This window comes from Lithobates pipiens, unplaced genomic scaffold, assembly GCF_037356315.1.
Source record: "Lithobates pipiens isolate NorthernLeopardFrog02 unplaced genomic scaffold, aLitPip1_a1.2 Scaffold_28, whole genome shotgun sequence".
NCBI lineage: Eukaryota > Metazoa > Chordata > Amphibia > Anura > Ranidae > Lithobates > Lithobates pipiens.
The window spans coordinates 181,531,680-181,551,738 of record NW_027507789.1 but is presented as its reverse complement, the minus strand read 5'-3'; the positions used below and the strand labels follow the sequence as shown (position 1 = coordinate 181,551,738).

Sequence of the window (20,059 nt, the reverse complement as noted above, 5' to 3'; positions counted from 1 at the left end):
CTCCCTTTTTCTTTGTTCTTCCCCCTCTTTTCCCCTCCCTTCCATGTATTCTCTATGTTTACAAGCCAGGCCAACTCGTCCATATCAGTGCTTATTAGGAGACCTTCCCCGTTCAAATCGACATGATGACGCCCTCGCAGATGCATTTCATCATACGCAGATGTTTCAATGGGGATAGGTCTATCCCCATTAAAAACGTCTGCGTATGACAAAACGCATCTGGGAGGCCGTGCAGTGACGTCACCACGTTGATTTAAAACGAGAAAGAGCACCTAATGTGCCGGCCGGCATTTTTTACATGCTTTTAATCTACTTATGTTTGTAAGTACCAGTATTTTTTATAATAAATTGTCCTGCGTTAGGAATTACACTATGGTCCCCCTCTTTTCCATATGATGTATGATTTCACGGACCGTACATTCTATGGATAAAGCCTAGTACCCTGCAGTATCTGAGAGCCATCCCTGGGATCTTATATCCAGATGTCAGAGGCCGTAGCTGGGCTATAGCCGAATGCTGGTGTGGGTTGGCCCTCTGGTAAGTGGCTTTCCATGTGGAGGTCTCCTCCAGTCCCTCCTAGTTCACGTTCCTCACCAGTCAGCTGACCGCTAGTCTCTACCCCCCACCCATGCCGTGAACTGAATGGGCAGCTGTGAAGAAGCTGAGTGGGCGGGCATGAGCTCCAGGGACAGCCCTGCTAGGCAGTTGCAAAAAGGCTTCAGGAACAGCCCAGGATGCGGTGACCCCTGGCAAATCATCTTTCGACACCCAAGGGGGTCCCGACCCCCAGGTTGAGACCTGCTGCTCTAGGGTAAACAGATTAAAAAAGGCTGTTTTAAGGTCTTCTCATCCAACCAGTACCTGACCTCACAAATGCTCTTTTGGTATAATGGGTGTAGTCCAACAGACGCACTCCAAAATCTTATGGAAAGCACAAGACTGGAGGCTCTTATAGCCACAAATAGGGGATGACAGTGTCATAATAATGGTTTTGGAATGGGATGCCCAACAAGCTCACATAGCTATGATGATCAGGTATCCACCAACAGCCATATAGTATTTAACCATAGCAAACTGCATAGCTTTTATGGGTCTGCATTGGGGCCCGAGTACTATCTGATTTCTTAAAAAATCTTTTTCCGAATAACGCTAAAAGCATTTGGCTGGCATGTACCCATTTACTATTGTTAATGCCTTTGTTGTCTTTACAGAAGGTCACAGTTATCTGTGTCTAAAAAGTGTAAAAAGCCATAGATGGAGCAGTTTTCTTTCCTGCAACCATGAATCCCTCCCGCTGACCTTTTGTGTTCCCCCGGCAGGAGGTGGGAAACCGTCCTGGCCGAGAGAACACACATATAGCCGCTAGCAATAATCAGTGAAAAAACCGACAGGCTGGTTGAACCTAAGTTGATCGATCAATCAACTTGATTACAATTAGCCTGCTGTTTATGGCCAGCTTAGGGGTGTTTAATGCTCAGGAAGATTGGAATCATGGATAGAAATAACAATCTGACCATTTTCTTTTTAACTCTTGTCCACTCTATAAATAAAAAACAATTATGGATAGAAATGGTTGTGCTTTGAAGTGAAGGTGATATTGAGCAACCCAAAGTAAAGATGCATTATATTATAGTTGTGAGTACCATAAGGCAGCAGCAGTGTACATGAGGCCTAAGGCATTGTGCCATGAGTCCCATTTGGCTTGCTGGAACTAAGAGCAGCCTGGACCTATTTAACCCAGATCTTATGCGGAATGCCAATGCTTACCCCCAACCCGAAATGGGCAAGGTTGATATTTTCTCCTCGGCTAGCTTTAGGCACTAGGTCTTCAGCCTAAACCTGCATACACCGGAGTTACTGTACCAAGGCACTGTACCAAGAATACTGCTCAGTGCAAATAGGCAGGTCAGTTTGATGATCTATTGCAGGGAAGAAAAATGTCTTCTGCAATAAAAAGCTACCTGCTCAAATTTGTTTATTTTGTTCAATTTTAGCACACCTCCTTCACTGGCCTCCCATAATGCATTGCAGGCCACTAAGTAAGCTACTGAGAGGTGTTTGCATTGTAGTTGGGGAATCATGCATAAGCATCAACCTATAGATTCACCTGCACTATATGAAATGCAGTCTGGGTTCTCCAGGGTGCCAAGGTGTTATGGAACTCCATTACTGCCAGTAATTTACTTTGGGTTGCTTAGTGATGTGCTTATTTCAACTACTTTCTTTTTAGCTGCTCTCTATTTCAGGGAAGCCTGGATTTTCACTGGTGCTTTTTTTCTGAGCGTGTGCTGCTAAGTGTAATCCACATTTCCAAACCTGTGCCGTTCTTTAGCCCTCTAGCCCTCTATTCATCTTTGAAACAAACCTTTTCTTCAAAACTGTATACCTGTATTGAACAATCCATGACCCCTCTCCTGCCTTGTAGTGTGGATTCTTCCGGAGGGCCAACACCCGTGCCAAGTATGAGGTCAGAGGTCAGAAGGCTGAGATTAAGGTGCAACCATCAGAGACTGAGCGACTAACACAGGATTCCTGAATACGACCTCTGACCCGTGACCCCCAACTCTGCCCCTCGGGTAACCAAACAAGATCAGCTTCATCTTATAGACCTTTTCCAGTCTTCCAACTTACTCTGTGCACATGCACTGGTCTTCTTGCACCAACCTAATCTCTTTTTTACCAGTTTGATTTCTCTTGTAACAAGTTAAACTTTTGCTGCACTCTGCCTATAGATATCTGTTTCTGTGTTTCTCTGTTTAGTCATTGAAGAATAACTATAATCTGTTGTTGTAACCTTCTATTCTTCTGTCCACTTTCTTCCCATTTCTTGAAATACAGGATTTCCCAAACCCATCTCTGCACTTCAATAACTCTAGTTTATCACCTCCGTTTTCTGACTTCTTCATTGTCTTTAAATTCCACCCAAACTTTCTCTTCACTTACTATTTCTGGTTGGTAACAGTCCACCCAAATCAACTATGTCTATAATTATGCTACCCCATCATACACTCTGCTATCACATTTCTACCATCTCTCTAAATTCTCCCAAACCTTAAATGCAACCTCATTCTTCATAATTACTAACTAGCTATGAGAGGCCTAACTATGCACGATGGGGCCCCATAGCAGAAGTATTAAGAGAACCATTGCACTCCACTCTCCATCCCCAAAGCAATCCTTCTATAATACAGAATCCAGGTTGTCTTTATATTATTTTATAGAGGTTCCCAAAGTGTATTCTGTATAAATCATAATGTACAGACCCCCAATATTGATGGGCCCCATAGCAATATCTCTGCCAACATTAAACTTCTCCTGTCCATCTGCAAATCCCCATACGCACTATCAGATTTTCTTCTGATTTTTGTCTTCAGATTTACCAAAACCATATAATATGAGGTCAAACCTTAGGAGTTTCAATTTGTATGCATTCAGGCCAGCCCTTTCACTACATGGTTTTGGGAAATCTGAAGACAAAAATCAGCAGAAAATCTGATAGTGTTTTGAATACAGTAGGGAATAGATAAGATCTATGTCAAGTTTATTTTTTTCTGTCTGTGTCCCATTCAGGAGATTTCTCTTATTTTCTTCTATCAGGGACACAACAGCAAGGGACAATACCATTCTTCACAGTTGTCATTAGAACATGTGTCCCTGTTGAAACCTTTACCCTCACCTCATGATCCTGTGACAACTCTAAGCCCCTGTACACACGGTCGGAAATTCCGATGGAAAAGATCCGATCAGACCATGTTGTCAGATAGTCCGACCTTGTGTGGGCTACATCGGACTTTTTCTGTCGGAATGTCCAACCAACAAAGTTTGACAGCTGGATATAAAATTTTCCAACAACATGATCCGATCGTTTATAGAGTATTGCGATCGGACAAAGTGCCACTCATGCTCAGATCAAATTACGTGACCAAAGCTATTGGCTACTAGCCGCAACGAACGAACTGTATCACGTTCCGAACGATCGGATTTTGCGATAACTTTGTCCAACCGTGTATATGCAACACCAGTTTTTGTTGTCGGAAAGTCCCACCGTGTGTACAAGGGCTAAGGCATGCATAGATTATGCAATTTTTTTTCTTGCAACCATGGGTTGAAGGAAAGAAAATCACTTGATTCCCCCATCCACACTGACTGTGTCCATCCCGCGTATCTATTTTTTTCTTCTAGCGAGGGGGTGATGGGAGGTGGGGGGAGCCATCCCTGCCAGGAGAACATCCTGTTTACTGCTAGCGGCTATAGCTGCTGGCAAAAATTGCGTGCCAAAAATCTGACATGCTGGTTGTACCCAAGTCGATCAATGGATCGACTTGGGTACAATCACTCTGCCAATAGGTGGATTGAATCTTGTACAGTTCCTTCTGAACCAGCCAAGATTCGATCCATCTATGGGCAGCTTAAGATTTGGGATTTCTTATAACTTTTTATTCTGGGGACAATGGTCAAGACAAAAAAAAAGAGAAGGTAAATCTCCCCAAAGATTTCAAAGACAACAAAAAGACCTGATAGGGATTTCAACACTTTTTCACTTTATCAAAAATAGAAAAATACTTTAGATACATTCCAATGCAATTTTCCTCAACTTTCTTGCCTATAACAGGAAACGTCATAATCCCCTCCTGTTTCACAGTTTCCTGGTGTTTTCATTAAAACCTCTACTAATCTGACCTATCTTGTTCCATCAATATAATAATGAAATTTATTCTCAGTTTTAATTCCCAGCCTTCTATTGCCCACTTTTACTGGTTGTATCTTCCTCTGACATTGCTGTACTCTTCCATACCTTTTTTAGCTACACATCCATTGGAAACCTCTCTTATTACAATTTGTCTCCATTGTGTTATATGCCTCATCTTCCCTTTCTTCTAACCAGTCTTTCCATCCACTGAAAAATTTATATTTGCAACCCTCCTCACCTTTTTCTCACTGCTGACCTGCACCTTCTACTCTTCTTTATGTCCCATTCATTGGAAATTTCTCTAATTGCGACATGTCTCCATTATGTCATATGCATAACTTTCCCTTTCTTCTATCCAGTCTTTCCACCCACTAGAAAAATGTTTCCTTTGCAACTCTTTTCTCCTCTTTTCTCACTGTGATCTGTACCTTCTACTCTTCATTATGACCCATTCTTTGGAACCTTCTCTAATTAAAACCTTCTTTTTGTCCCCCCCCGTACCTTCCCTTCCCTGTTTCTTTCCACCCACCATCTCTTAGGTTGGATTTTTCCATAACGTCAGACACTACAGTCTGAGACAGACTCACTATGCTGTGTGCGTCCCTCAAGAAGAGAGGCAGAAGCTGTGCGGCAGGCTACCACACAGCCAGAAGCATTGGGTCACCACCTGGAAAGAAGCTGCCAGATACTACTGAAGGACCAAAGCATTTTAGCTGCCAATACTCAATCTAGAGCTGGACTCTTACCCTCTGTGATGACTGTCACTTCGGTCAAAAGAATATTTGGGGACACTGGGGGTTGTATGCGTTATATTATGAACAAACCCATGTAGAGAAAACTATTTTATTATGCTTTGACAGCAAAAAGACTTAAGTGTTCGCATGACACTGAATTAAGCAGGGGCTCTTTCTCTTGTCGAAAAACTGCACCGAAATTTGGAACCTCAAAATAAAAGACGTAAGGGGCGCAACCAATAATCACAGAATCTGTTAATACTGGAAAAGGATCAACTTCTCACTGGAATCCTGAAACGGGAAAGAGGCTGATGATAATATGACAATGGAAAGGGAGGGTACGAATTAACTTTTTGCGTTGAAATAGATTGGAACCTTTTTAATCTGTGACACTGGAATGGGAATGGGGGGTTATTTTAAAAAATATAGGTACCAATTCTTATATGAAACTATGCTGTGACACTGGAAACAAAGGATTATTTATCTCTGAAAACAGACACTGGAGGAGAAATATCTTCTGACGTTCAAAAACACACTGGAGAAGAACTATCTTCTAAAATTTAAGTAGGCACTGGAGTAGAACTATCTTCTGACATCTGAAGGGATCCTACTGTAAAATTTCTAACACTGGAGGATATACCACTATGTAACACAGGTAGATGAGGTCCAATGGGAAAGTTGGAAAAGGAGCAGGCTGAACCAGTATATAAAGTGTACCAGTCGGCATTAACATAACATACTTGACCCAACATTCCCAAGCTTGAGGAACAAAGGTGTTCATCTTTCAAATTGCTACCTATGCAGGACCTATATACTCAATAATAAAAAAACACAGCAGAACCAGTCAAATTGGAAGAAGGGCGAGACGGCCCTTCCAGGTCTGCAAGCAAAAAAGGCAAAGCTTGTGACATTGGACAAATGGATTTCCTCACTGCTGTTACTCTGTGTCATTAAATATATATTGCACATATTATTGAACCATGCACCGTAAAGTAATGAATAGGTATAGTTTAAAATATATAATTCAATTACATAAACCTCCAAAAAATACATATCATTTTTACCATAGACATTATATGGAAATTATACAAGACTATACTGTAGGATCTAAGTCATGGCATTTAGATTCCAAAGTTGTCAAATACATATCAGTGCTGTACACACTCCTTGGGTAATGTCTGGTAAATATGGTATATAGAACACCCCCATTGACCATTATGTTCATGTTGCTCTCAGTCTGCTGGAAATATTATAGAATCCTGTAATAAAAAAAATAGAACTTTGTTTTCTTTTATGTTTGTATACATTTTGTGTGACTTTATAGCTCCTGTTGGAGAAGCAAGAAAGTGAAGAGGACAGCCAACTTAAAATATATCCCTAGCCAAAAAAAATGTTTTAAGTGTATGTAACCCGGAATCTGTTTTTTATTATGTTTGGCATCATGTTTCACCGTATACCAGGAGTGCCCAACCTTTTCAAGAGCGAGGGCCACTTAATCGATGATAGGTCCACTCTGCATATGCTCTACTCTAGGTGCTCATGCCGAAGCGGACGGATCACCTTCTGTTTTTTTTTTTAGCAGACAAGAATGGAGGTAGAAAAAGGATTTGGGAAAGCCGCACTTAGGAGTAAGTTAAGGTTGCTGCCGCCCTCCAAGTCCTCAGCCCCCTATTTGGAGGCAGTGGGCGTTTGACTATTTACAATATTAGTATGGGGCTTTAGGCACTACCTGTACCAAACAAAATGTTTTGCCTGGTCAATGTCCTAAGGTAAAAAAATTTGTAATATACAAATTAAACTCTCCAGTCCAAAAGTGACTTACAATGTACGGAAGATAGAATTAATTTATACACCAAACCACAGTGCTAAATGTATATGCACTAGAAACTGGGAATGGAGTACTGGCCCAGAAAAGAGAGATGGAGAGAGGAAAAAAAAGGAGTGGTATTTGGAATCAAGATCCCCAACAAGAGATGCCTTAATACCAATTTTCACATGCTTCCTACATTATTATTATTATTATTATTCAGGATTTATATAGCGCCAGCAATTTACGCAGCGCTTTACAATATAACATACCCTCTATATATACTCCCCATTGGTATGATATATATGGGATGTATTAGACTGGAGGTAGGTAGTGCATAAAGATTATATACATTAAACCAGGGACATGCCACTACAAATAAATATAAAGTGATCAGGTGTACAGAATAAATTAGATTATGGTAATGAAAATATTTCCAGCTAACAGGTGACTATGTATGTTAATAGTATAACCCTTCTTAAAAAATTATTTAAAAACCTTAGGCCGCGTAGACACGGGCGGATTGTCTGCCCAACTAAGTTCGTCAGACAATCCGACAGACAGTTCGTCCAACTTTTAAATGAACGGACTTGACCACACACGATGAACAGACAGTCTGCCGAAAGCTTGCGCGATGACGTGTACAGCACGTAACGGGACGGGACTAGAAATACGACGTCCAATACACTGCAATGCAACCTTCGGCGCGTAAATCCTTTCTGAGCATGCGCCATACTTAGTCCGTCCAACTTGCCTACTCACGAGCGGACTGTCCGCTGAAACCAAGTTTGGACGGACAAAATTACAGAAATTCCGAAAGACTAAGTCCGTCAGACTGTCCGCTGAAAAAGTCCGCTGAAGCCCACACACGAGCGGATTGGGCAGACAATCCGCCCGTGTGTACGCGGCCTTAGTGTGACCACATATCTACAATATCCACGTAAGGAAAGAACCAATGTCCTAAGTTTTTTACCTTAGGACATTGATCCAGGCAAAACATTTTGTTTGGTACAGGTAGCACCTAAAGCCCCATACTAATATTGTAAGAATGGAGGTAGGTGGGTGTAAATAGGCACAAGTCCATTTACATTTGCCGCTACATAGAGATGACTCAAGGGTCTGATTGCGTCTGCCTGGAAAACAGACAGACGAACCCGATCGGACCGTTCGCGTGAAAGGGGCCTAATACCGCATACACACGACCGGAATTTCCGATAGAAAAGGTCCAGCGGAAGCTTTTCATTACATATTTTGATTGTGTTTATGCCTCATCTGACTTTTTTTTTTTTCGAAAATTCTGACGGACCTAGAAATAGAACATGTTCTAAATATTTCCAACGGAATCAATTCCTATCGGGAAAACCACTCGTCTGTATGCTGTTCCGGTGGACCAAAGACGTTGCATGCTCTGAAGCAAGTACGAGACAGAAGTTATTGACTTCTGGCTATTGAACTTCCTTTTTCTAGTCCCGTTGTATGTGTTGTATGTCACCGTTTTCTTGACGATCGGACTTTGGTGTGATCGTGTGTACGCAAGACAATTTCAGCGGAATTCCGTCGGAACTCCGTCAGAAAAACCTTCAGAGTTTATTCCGACTGGAAAAACCAGTTGTGTGTACAGGGCATAGGGCTACTTTCACACTGATGGGCTGTGATTTACCTGCACAGCGTCTGCAGCACAGTGTACCTGTGGATTTCCTAGGGGTTTCCTGTGGGTTATCTGCACTTTGCCATAGACTTTTATTATATCCTGCATTCAGGAGTTTTTGGTGCACTTTCAGAAAGAGCATCAAACCCGTAGGTAATAATAGAAGTCTTTGGTGCACCTGCAGATCAGTTTGAAAGCAGCCTAGTAACCACTGCGGAAGAGAAATGAATCCATATACACACTGTGATTTTAGAATATAAACTGACCTTTAGTAATAATCTTTTATTCAGGAATCTCCTTTGATACAGGTATTGCCAGCTGTTGTTGTCCCAGGCGAAGTGCAATTGGTACCACTCTGCCTGTGACAGGAGATGGTACTATACAGGAAGTAGGGTTGCACTGATACCACTTTTTTAAGACCGAGTACATGTACAGATACTTTTTTTCAAGTACTCACCGATACCGATTTCTGATACTTTTTTTTAATGTCACGTGACAGTGACACTAATATGCAGCCAGCACTGATGATGTGTCAGTAGTTTTTTATATATTTTTTTTTTTTACAATTTTATTTTTTATAATTCTTTTTTTTATATGTGATACAATTTATTTTTTACAATGCTTTCTTTTTCTGGGGGGGATGTACAGTGTCAGTGCGTTTTTTATTTTATTTTTTATTATTTTATTTTAAATATTTATCAATTCTTTATTTATTCATTTTTTTACCAGCCATGTTGGGGGGGGGGGGGGCTTTGGTGAGATATTAGTGGTCTTTTTTTTTAGATTTCTTTTTTTAAATCAGATATTTTTTATTTTATTTTTATATTATTGCTTATTACATACAGAGATTTGAAAACATTAGTGGTAAACATATAAGTTATAAGTATTTCATATAGTTTTCCGAATGTAAATAGAAAAAAATTAGATCAATGAAGCACTATCTATATTCATATCTATTTTACAGAAAACATCAAGACAAAACAACAGACATACACCTCTATATAGTATTGCATTTCCTTTTATATTATACTATTCTCCGCTTCTTACATTGTTATAAGATGATCTTCTCTCCCCCCCTCCTCTTCCTCCATAACCTTGCCACATAGACCATCATAATACAGATTGCTAGAATCAAGCCAATAGGACCATATTTTAATGAATTTTTGGGGAACTCCTCTATGTTTATGTTAATTTTTCTCTTTTTAATATGTAGTTTATTTTTTTACACCATTGTTTATGAGTTGGTGGGGTTATTGCTATCTACCTTTGTAGGATGAGCTTACAGGCAAGATAGAGGGATAGAGGGATCTAGAGGGATCTAGTCCATATTATATACATCTCTACGGGTAAAGCTCCATCTGGAATTATTCCCCAATATTGCTATTTTTGGGGTGCTTATTATTTCTGTCCGGCATATTGTATTTAAGGTCAAAAACACTTTCTCCAAATATTTGTGGAGCTTAGGGCATTGCCACAGCATATGAATAAGGGAACCATTAGATATGGAACATCGTGGGCATAAGGGAGATGTATATTTTCCCCAGGCATGCAATTTTTGTCGAGTGGCTTCTATGTAATATAAAAAGCTGGGTCAGTTGTTGAGATAGATACCTCTGATAGAATCTCCATACCCCATTTCCATTCCTCTTGTCTAAGCCCTTGTACACACAGTCGGACATTCCGATGGAAAATGTCCGATCGGACCGTGTTGTTGGATAATCCGACCGTGTGTGGGCTTGATCTGACTTTTTCCGTTGGAATGTTCCGACCAACAAAGTTTAAGAGCTGGATATAAAAAAATTTCGACAACCCAATCCGATCGGACTTTGTCCAATCGTTTGTAGAGAATTCCGATCGGACAAAGTGCCATGCATGCGCAGATCAAATTCCTAGACCAAAGCTATTGGCGGCTAGTCCCGTCGTTACGAAATAATGTCATTGCGTTACAAACGATCGGATTTTCCGACAACTTTGTGTATGCAACACCAGTTTCGGACAAAATCCATCTGAAAAACTCAGACGGATTTTGTTGTCGGAATGTCCGACCGTGTGTACAAGGGCTAAGATCTATCAGAGCTTTTTGCCGGTGGATAAAACTATTCACCTGGCCATCTACCTTCTCTGCATTTTGCAGAATCAGGTAGAGGTCCCCCATTAATCCTCATCTCATAGGCCGCACTGAAGTTGCCTTAGTCAAAATCTCTGATGGCTTATATTGTAATTGAAATATTAAGGTCTGGCTTTGTAAAGTGTGTTGTAATTGTAAATACTTATAGAAGTTACTGTTTGGCAGCTGGAACCGATCTTTCAATATATTAAAGGGTAATAGCTTATCCCCCTCAAACAATTGATGGAGAAAAGTCAACCCTGCTATTTTCCATTCATTATGGTGTGTAATAATACGTAATGTTTCCCATAATCTATGTATTAGGTAAAAAGTTGGGATCTTTCTCTTCTTATAAAATTGGTGGGAGACTATTTGCTGTATCAATGGTAAGGGTTTAAATTGGGTCATTAGTATATTCTGAATAGGATCTTGAATATCTAACTCCTCCGATCCACACCAGTGTTGAAGTTGTGCTGCCATAAAATAGAATCTTGAATTAGGGACCGCTATTCCCTGGATATTAGGGGTCTTAACAGACCCCTGACATCTCCCTTTTGAGACAGGGAAAGTGACTGAGGACACAGGTTCTCCAGTTCCTTTCTCTGCAGCCTCAGCTGCACTGGAGATGAATGGACAGCTTCTCCTCTCCATTCATAAACTGAAGCATCGTAAACATAGGTTACTATGCTCAACTATGAATGGACAGAGTCAGGCCGCGTACACACGGGCGGACTGTTCGCCCAACCTTGTCTGCTGAACAGTGTTTGGGCGGACAGTCCGCTCGTGTGTGGGCTTTCAGCGGACAGTTTCAGCGGACAGTTTGACGGACAAAGTCTTTCGGAAATTCCGAAAAACTGTCCGCTGAAACTGTGTTTGAGCGAACAGTCCGCCCGTGTGTAGGCTACTTTCGAAATGAGCAAACTGTTCCCGCTCGGAGGAAAGTCTGCTCATTTCGAGCGCGTGTGAAGGTAGGCGGGGCCCGCGACGGAGACGTCGCGGGCTCCGCCGCCTGGAATGGGCTTAAAGGGGAACCCCAACGCCGAAAAAAATCGGCGTGGGGGTTCCCCCAAAGTCCACAACAGACCCTTGTCCGAGCACGCTACCCGGCCGGCCAGGAAAGGGGGGCGAGCGAGCGCGCCCCCCCTCCTGAGCCGTACCAGGCCGCGTGCCCTCAACATGGGGGGGTGCCTTGGGGAAGGGGGGCCGCGCGGCCCCCCCACCCCAAAGCACCTTGTCCCCATGTTGATGAGGACAAGGGCCTCTTCCCGACAACCCTGGCCGTTGGTTGTCGGGGTCTGCGGGCGGGGGGCTTATCGGAATCCGGGAGCCCCCTTTAAGAAGGGGGCCCCCGGATACCGGCCCCCCACCCTATGTGAATGAGTATGGGGTACAATGTACCCCTACCCATTCACCTGTGAAATAAAGTACAAAAAAAAACACAACACAGAGAAAAAATATTTTATTGCACAGGGGGTCTTCTCGCCGGACTCCTCCGCTATCTTCGTGTAGCTCTTTTACTAGCGGAGGAGCCCGGCTTTCTTCCTCCCCGCCGCCGGCCTCTTCTCCCGACTTCGGGGGTCTTGTCCCCCTCTTCGGTTCTTCTGCCGGGCCACCGTGCCTTCTTGTAGCTCTTTTGCAGGCGGTGGCCCGGTCTTCTGTCGCCGCTGCCTTCCGTTCTTCTGTCGCCGCCTTCGGTTCTTCTGCCGGGCCACCGCGCCTTCTTGTAGCTCTTTTACAGGCGGTGGCCCGGTCTTCTGTCGCCGCTGTCGCTGTCGCCGTCGCCGCCTTCCGTTCTTCTTCTTCTTGTTCTTCTTCTTCTTCCCCAGGAGATGTTGACACGTCGCTCTCTCCGGCCGGAATGCCAGAGCCACGCTGTGCGGTCACTTATATAGTGACAATGGGGCGGTGTCACATGGTATATGTCACATGGGTTGGTCACATGGTGACCCCGCCCCCTTACGATGTCATAGTCCCCATGTGACATCAACCCATGTGACCAACCCATGTGACATATACCATGTGACACCGCCCCATTGTCACTATATAAGTGACCGCACAGCGCGGCTCTGGCATTCCGGCCGGAGAGAGCGACGTGTCAACATCTCCTGGGGAAGAAGAAGAAGAACAAGAAGAAGAAGAAGAACGGAAGGCGGCGACGGCGACAGCGACAGAAGACCGGGCCACCGCCTGCAAAAGAGCTACAAGAAGGCGCGGTGGCCCGGCAGAAGAACCGAAGAGGGGGACAAGACCCCCGAAGTCGGGAGAAGAGGCCGGCGGCGGGGAGGAAGAAAGCCGGGCTCCTCCGCTAGTAAAAGAGCTACACGAAGATAGCGGAGGAGTCCGGCGAGAAGACCCCCGAAGACGGAAGACCCCCGGAGCTGTGCAATAAAATATTTTTTCTCTGTGTTGTGTTTTTTTTTGTACTTTATTTCACAGGTGAATGGGTAGGGGTACATTGTACCCCATACTCATTCACATAGGGTGGGGGGCCGGTATCCGGGGGCCCCCTTCTTAAAGGGGGCTCCCGGATTCCGATAAGCCCCCCGCCCGCAGACCCCGACAACCAACGGCCAGGGTTGTCGGGAAGAGGCCCTTGTCCTCATCAACATGGGGACAAGGTGCTTTGGGGTGGGGGGGCCGCGCGGCCCCCCCTTCCCCAAGGCACCCCCCCATGTTGAGGGCACGCGGCCTGGTACGGCTCAGGAGGGGGGGCGCGCTCGCTCGCCCCCCTTTCCTGGCCGGCCGGGTAGTGTGCTCGGACAAGGGTCTGTTGTGGACTTTGGGGGAACCCCCACGCCGATTTTTTTCGGCGTTGGGGTTCCCCTTTAAGTCCATTCCAGGCGGCGGAGCCCGCGACGTCTCCTTCGCGGGCCCCGCCTACCTGTACACGCGCTCGAAATGGGCGGATTTGCCTCCGCCTTACGTGGGCGAGTCCGTTCATTTCAAAAGTTGAGCGAACTGTTTGGCAAACAGTTCGCTGAAACAGTCCGCTCAAAAAGTGCCGTGTGTGGCCATGTCCGTCCATGCTAATTTTGAGCGGACTGTTTGCCGAAACTGTTTGACAAACAAAGTTGGGCGAACAGTCCGCCCGTGTGTACGCGGCCTCAGTGATCACTGGCTCTGTTCATTTGGAAAAAGAATGATACGGTAAATGACAGATATACCGACTCCTTCCTCTGCTCCCCATCCTAACAGATTGAGGACAAAGGGGGGCGGAGGAGCACAGAGGGGGAGTGGACCAAAGCGGAGCGTGGAGGGTGACCGAAACGGAGCACGGGGGGGACCAGAGCACGGAGGGGGACAGGAGCGGAGCATGGAGGGGGACCAGAGCAGAGCACAGAGGGGGACCGGAGGAGCACAGATGAGGACTCAGAGGGGGACTGGAGGAAGGTATGGTAACAGCCAGGGGTGATCGGTGCAGCGGTGGGGGAAGTTACAAACATGGATCCCCCTGTATAGCTTTCAATAAAGCAGCTGAAAACCGCAGGAGGGAGAAGAGGAAAAGCTTCTGTCAGCTGTTTTATTGAAATCTATACAGGGAGATCATGCTTGGACCCCCCCAATCACCCCTGGATATCGGGTCAAGCATCAAAACATTTGCCTGAGCACTTGGGCAAATATTTAGTATCGGCACCGATACTAGTATTGGCAGCGGTTCAACCTTAATAGGAAGCATTGGCTTATGCTGCTCTGCTCCCTCCGTAGCCTTGCTTCCTCTAGCACTGGCTCCATTCAGAACACTGATGCTTTGGGACGAAGAGTCAGGAACCTGCGATCTAGGCTTGCCAACCCGCCATCCCAGAGCAGGAGGTTGCAGGTCACATCAGAGGGCTCTGCGGCCACATCAGAGGGCTCCCTGGGCCACATGTGGCCTGTGGGACAGTGGTTGGGCACCCCTGCTGTATACCATTTAATCAAACAAATCATTTTTGTGGATCTGTTTCTTGAAGATCCTACCAGTAACATCACTTCCTGTTGCAGGCTGACAACACTAAGCCATCGCCTTTGCAATTAGCAGAGACGTTGTCAGCCTGTTACCCAAGTTCCTTTAGTTGGCCATTGACGTGCCTATCTGAAAAACCTAATAAGCAGTCCAAAAGCTAACTGAAGGAGTGGACACTGCAGGCTGCTGCTAATTGCAAGGCCATAGTTTAGTGATGTCAGCCTGCAACAGGAAGCTCTCATACTGGCAAGATCTTCAGGTAAGAAACTTTGCAGCAAATATACAAAAATTGTTTCTTAAAGGATAACTAAAGGCAAAACTTTTTGTGGAGAGGGATTAGAACACCTGGTTTTATTGCTGTCTGTTCCCCCGTTAGGGAGCTTCACCCTCTCTATTTGTCCTGTTTACCATTGTCATTGAAAGTGAAAGTAAAAAAAAATCCCAAATTTTGGGTGTCTCCAGAAAAGTAATCTTCTAATGGGGACACTAGTTCTGGTGACCTGGGGGTCTCCTAAGAATTCCCCTCATTTGCAGGGATTTCCTCCCACTTCCTGTTTGGCTATGGGACAGGAAGTAAACGGAAATCTCTGCAATGGCAAACAGAATGCAAAAAAAAAACTCTGACAGGGGTAATAATAATAACACTCCCTTGCTTTATCCAAAATGAAAAATAAGTTTAGCCTTTAGTTCTACTTTAAGGAAACTGTACGGAGGCATGATACCAAACAAACTAAAAAAAAGCTTTTGGGTTTACATACACTTTAGGCTCTGGATAGAAGAGGGTTAGCAATTTTTTTTTTGCCTCTAATTTGTAAACCTTACTGGTTGAAAAGACCTTTTTGAAGATAAGGATCCTGGTGTCTTAGCTTTGTGAATGAATTTATTTTTTGCTGAAATTTGTTTATTTTGCCAGTTATTGTAAACCTATTACAAAACAAATATAGAAGCTTTCACTGTCTATTAGAAATTCTACTTATCTGGCTGTTATGCTGACCCACTGGCTTCAATACATTTCATCCTTATCTACATGCTTTTTCCAGGTCAGTGACTCAAAGTGCCGAAGCAAGATTACGTTGCCTATTGCCACTGTAAAAATGTAGATATCAGTTTGAACATATGTAGGGTGTATGGCCTTATGCGCCTGTATTTTCCAAGCCCGGGAGCCACAACTGTTGCATAATGTTGCACATAAATTAGTATTATAGAATTTGTACTTGCATTTACATGTACGTGCGTATTGATCAACATTCCTTTCTGGTGGAACCCCTTCAGGAGGACCCCATCTGGGCAGAATACGATCTGGGCAGGAACCCTTCCTGGCAGAACCCCTTCTGGGCAGGGTCTCTTCCTGGTGGAACAGCTTTGGGGCAGGAGCCCTTCCTGGCTAAACCCCTTCTGACAGAACCCTTCCTTGTGGAACCCTTCCTACCTGGTCTGTAGCTTTCCAAGCACTTTCCAAGCACATCTTGATGATTGTAGCGAAAAAGTTAGCTTCCACACCCAATGTTGGGCGCCCCATTAGTCTGACTGAGTCCCGCAAGCTAGCAAGGGTTTGCCCTCATTCCAAACAGTCTAACGCAGGGTTTCTCAACCAGGGTTCCATGGAACCCTGGGGTTCCTCAAGAGGCTGCTAGGGGTTCCCTGAGAAAGGAGCAATTTCTGCCTCTCAGATAAGTTCCCACTCACACCATTGATCTTTTACGCTATCTGTAAAGGGGGTAGGTCTTCCCAATGACCTCAAGTGTGAGGAACATTCTTCCCACTGACCATCACACCAATGTATCTTAAGTTGGAGATTAAGTTGGAGATGGTCATTTTTAGCAGAGGTTCCCTGAGACCAGAAAGTTATTTCAAGGGTTCCGCTGTGTTGAAAAGGTTGAGAAAGGCTTGTCTAACGTGTATATCCAAAAGAAAGAACCTGACCCCACTCCATCCCCAAGTCCTTCCCAAGCAAAGCTTTGTTGTTCCAGACAAGCAACACAAAGTCCACCAGGACCTCATTCTCTGTCACATTTCACCCAAAAACATGAACGTAATGATCCCCATTCAGTTCTGGGTGATACACATAAGTGGAGAAGGACCATGGGGGCTTCGTGTTTCTCAGCTGGAACAATAAAGCTTCAAGCGGGAGTCCACCGGGACTCCGCGTTTTTTTTTTTTTTTTTTAAAAGCCAGCAGCTACAAATACTGCAGCTGCTGACTTTGAAAATAGTGACACTTACCTGTCCAGCGCGCCCGCGATGTCGGCACCCGAAGCCGATCTCTAGATCGACACTCGAGTGCTGCCGCCATCTTGGGTATGGGAATCAGGAAATGGAGCCTTTCGGCTTCATTTCCCGGTTCCCTACTGCGGATGCGCGAGCCGCGCTGCGCAATGAGGACGGTCCCCGCTGCCTCTGGGATCTGTGTGTTTCCCAGCAGGCAGCGGGGCACTTGCGGAAGGGGGCGGGCACTTGCGGAAAGGGGCGTAATGTATGCCCCTTTCCGCAGAGAGCTAGCCCGGAAGTGGGTGCAGTTACCTGGATTATCCAGGTAACTGCACCCCCCTCCCCCCTGAAAGGTGCCAATTGTGGCGCCGGAGGGGGGGGGATTCCGATGAGCGGAGGTCCATTTTAGGGTGGACCTCCGCTTTCACTTACAAAGATTTTGCCAAGTGTCACCAGTTTCTTTATTTTGAATCTATGGACATCTCAACAATTCAAACAACTCTTCCTGTGTTTAGTTGGGCAAAGAAGATATTTGACCCAATGCATTTAGCTCTAACTAGACTCACTGTTAATGTATTCATTACGATTTTATAAGCACATTCACATTAATTTATTCACTTGAATTATCAGGGAGACACGTAACATCATAAGCTTCTTTTGTAACTTGAATTTCTGGTCTTAACTTGTCTAGTTTGCGGTAAACATATTTCTTCATCTCCAATGGGGCGATGAGTTTGCTGATCATATTTGCATGGCTAGATCCAAACTGAGCTTTCTATGTTAATAAATGCAGGTAAAAGTAATGTAGAACATGGCATTTCTGTATATCAAGTCAGTACAGTTTCCAAAATCGAAGGCGGGTAGATGGTAAATGGCGGTTAGACATTAGGAAATAACCATCATGCTGAAACATGCTCTGTTAACATGCACACCGACAAAATGTCTCTGTAAGTCAAAAACACTATCCTAAAGCCCAACTCCTAACTTTTTTCTTGTTTTAGAATGGGAAAGGGTTAGAACCTCTGTCCGGTTTTTCCTATTTAAGAGAGAAACAGGAAGTGATGGTAAATCTCTCCAATGCGGACACCAACAAAAACAATTTTTTTTTAGAGTGTGGAACTGAACCATATATGACAATCAGTCCTGTTTACCTATATTGACACTTTGGGCCCAAGTGAGTGGTGTACTCACTTTTGTTGCCACATTAGACATTAATGGCTGTGTGTTTACTTATTTTATGGGGCAGCAAATTTACATTGTTATACAAGCTGTACACTCACTACTTTACATTGTAGCAAAGTGTCATTTCTTCAGTGTTGTCACATGAAAAGATATAATAAAATATTTACAAAAATGTGAGGGGTGTACTCACTTTTGTGAGATACTATACAAGGACTTTTTTATACCTGCGTTGCTCTTTCAAGAGGAAATGCCTTTTTGGAGAGCATGTGGGCATGACTGACAGGCCTGTACAATGCCACAACCATGCGGCCTAGCATGGGGAGCAAGAAAATAATAGGTGCACCAAAACCAGTGACAGGGCAAAGTAGGAATAAATGTAACCGCCAGCAATTTAGAATTCACATTATCTATTAACTTGAATACATGCTGAGCCCCTGAGTGTTTTTCCAGCTGTTTTCCTACGCTTGCTCCACCCAACATTCAGAAGTGTGCGCTCAGTCGCCCTATGCTCAAAAAGTACACCAGGGACATTAGGCCCCATTTACACCTCATCGTTTTTCCACCTGTTTCCCTATGTTTGCCTCTGCCGAACATTCAGAAGTGTGCGTTCAGTCTCCCTATGCTCAGAAATGACACCAGGGACTTTAGGCCCCATTTACACTTGAGTGTTTTTCCACCTGTTTTCCTACACTTGCCTCCGCCCAACATTCAGACATGTGCATTCAGTCACCCTACGCTCAAAAAATACACCAGGGACATTGGGCCCCATTTACACCTGAGCATTTTTCCGCCTGTTTCCCTATGCTTGCCTCCGCCCAACATTCAGAAGTGTGGGCTAAGTCGCTATATATGCTCAGAAAGTAGACCAGGGACATTAGGCCCCGTTTATACCTCAGCGTTTTTCTGCCTGTTTCCCTATGCTTGCCTCTGCCCAACATTCAGACATGTGCGTTCTGTCACCCTACACTCAAAAAGTACACCAGGGACATTAGGCTCAATTTACACCTCAGGCCGCGTACACACGCGGGGACTGTTCGCCCAACTTTGTCCGCTGAACAGTGTTTCGGCGGACAGTCCGCCCGTGTGTGGGCTTTTAGCGGACAGTTTCAGCGAACAGTCTGCTGAACAAAGTTTTTCGGGAATTCCGAAAAACTGTCCGCTGAAACTTGGTTTCAGCGAACAGTCCCCTCGTGTGTAGGCTTGTTCGTCAAACTAAGTTCCGCGCATGCTCAGAAAGGATTTACACGCCGAAAGTTGTAATGCAGTGTATAGGACGTCGTATTTTCCATCCCGTCGTACGTGCCGTTCACGTCATCGCGCACGGTTTCAGCAAACTGTTCGTTCGTCGTGTGTGGGCAAGTCCGTCCATGCTAATTTTGAGCGGACTGTTTGCTGAAACTGTTTGACGGACAAAGTTGAGCGAACAGTCCCCGCGTGTGTACGCGGCCTCAGAGTTTTCCGCCTGTTTCCCCTATGCTTGCCTCCACCCAACATTCAGAAGTGTGCGCTCAGTCGCCCTACACACCTGGTCATCAACCCTGTCCTCAGGGCCCACTAACAGGTTTATGGTATTAACTTGGGGAGATGCAGACTAGAATACTGCAATCACTGAGCAGCGAATGATATCACCTGTGATGTATTTCAGTTATCTTGCAAACCTGGCCTGTTGGTGGGCCCTGAGGACAGGGTTGATGACCACTGCCCTACACTCAAAAATTACACCAGGGACATTAGGCCCCAT

General features: G+C 44.7%; 1 protein-coding gene across 1 annotated transcript in view; it reads left to right on the top strand.

Moving 5' to 3' along the window:
- ITGA3 (integrin subunit alpha 3) overlaps positions 1 to 6,718 on the top strand; it is a 132,785-nt gene extending 126,067 nt beyond the window's left edge. The window contains 1 exon segment of the mRNA XM_077460062.1: positions 5,230 to 6,718. Within this exon segment, the coding sequence (XP_077316188.1) occupies positions 5,230 to 5,385 (156 nt within the window). The 3' untranslated portion in view covers positions 5,386 to 6,718.
- Positions 6,719 to 20,059: the final 13,341 nt, after the last annotated feature.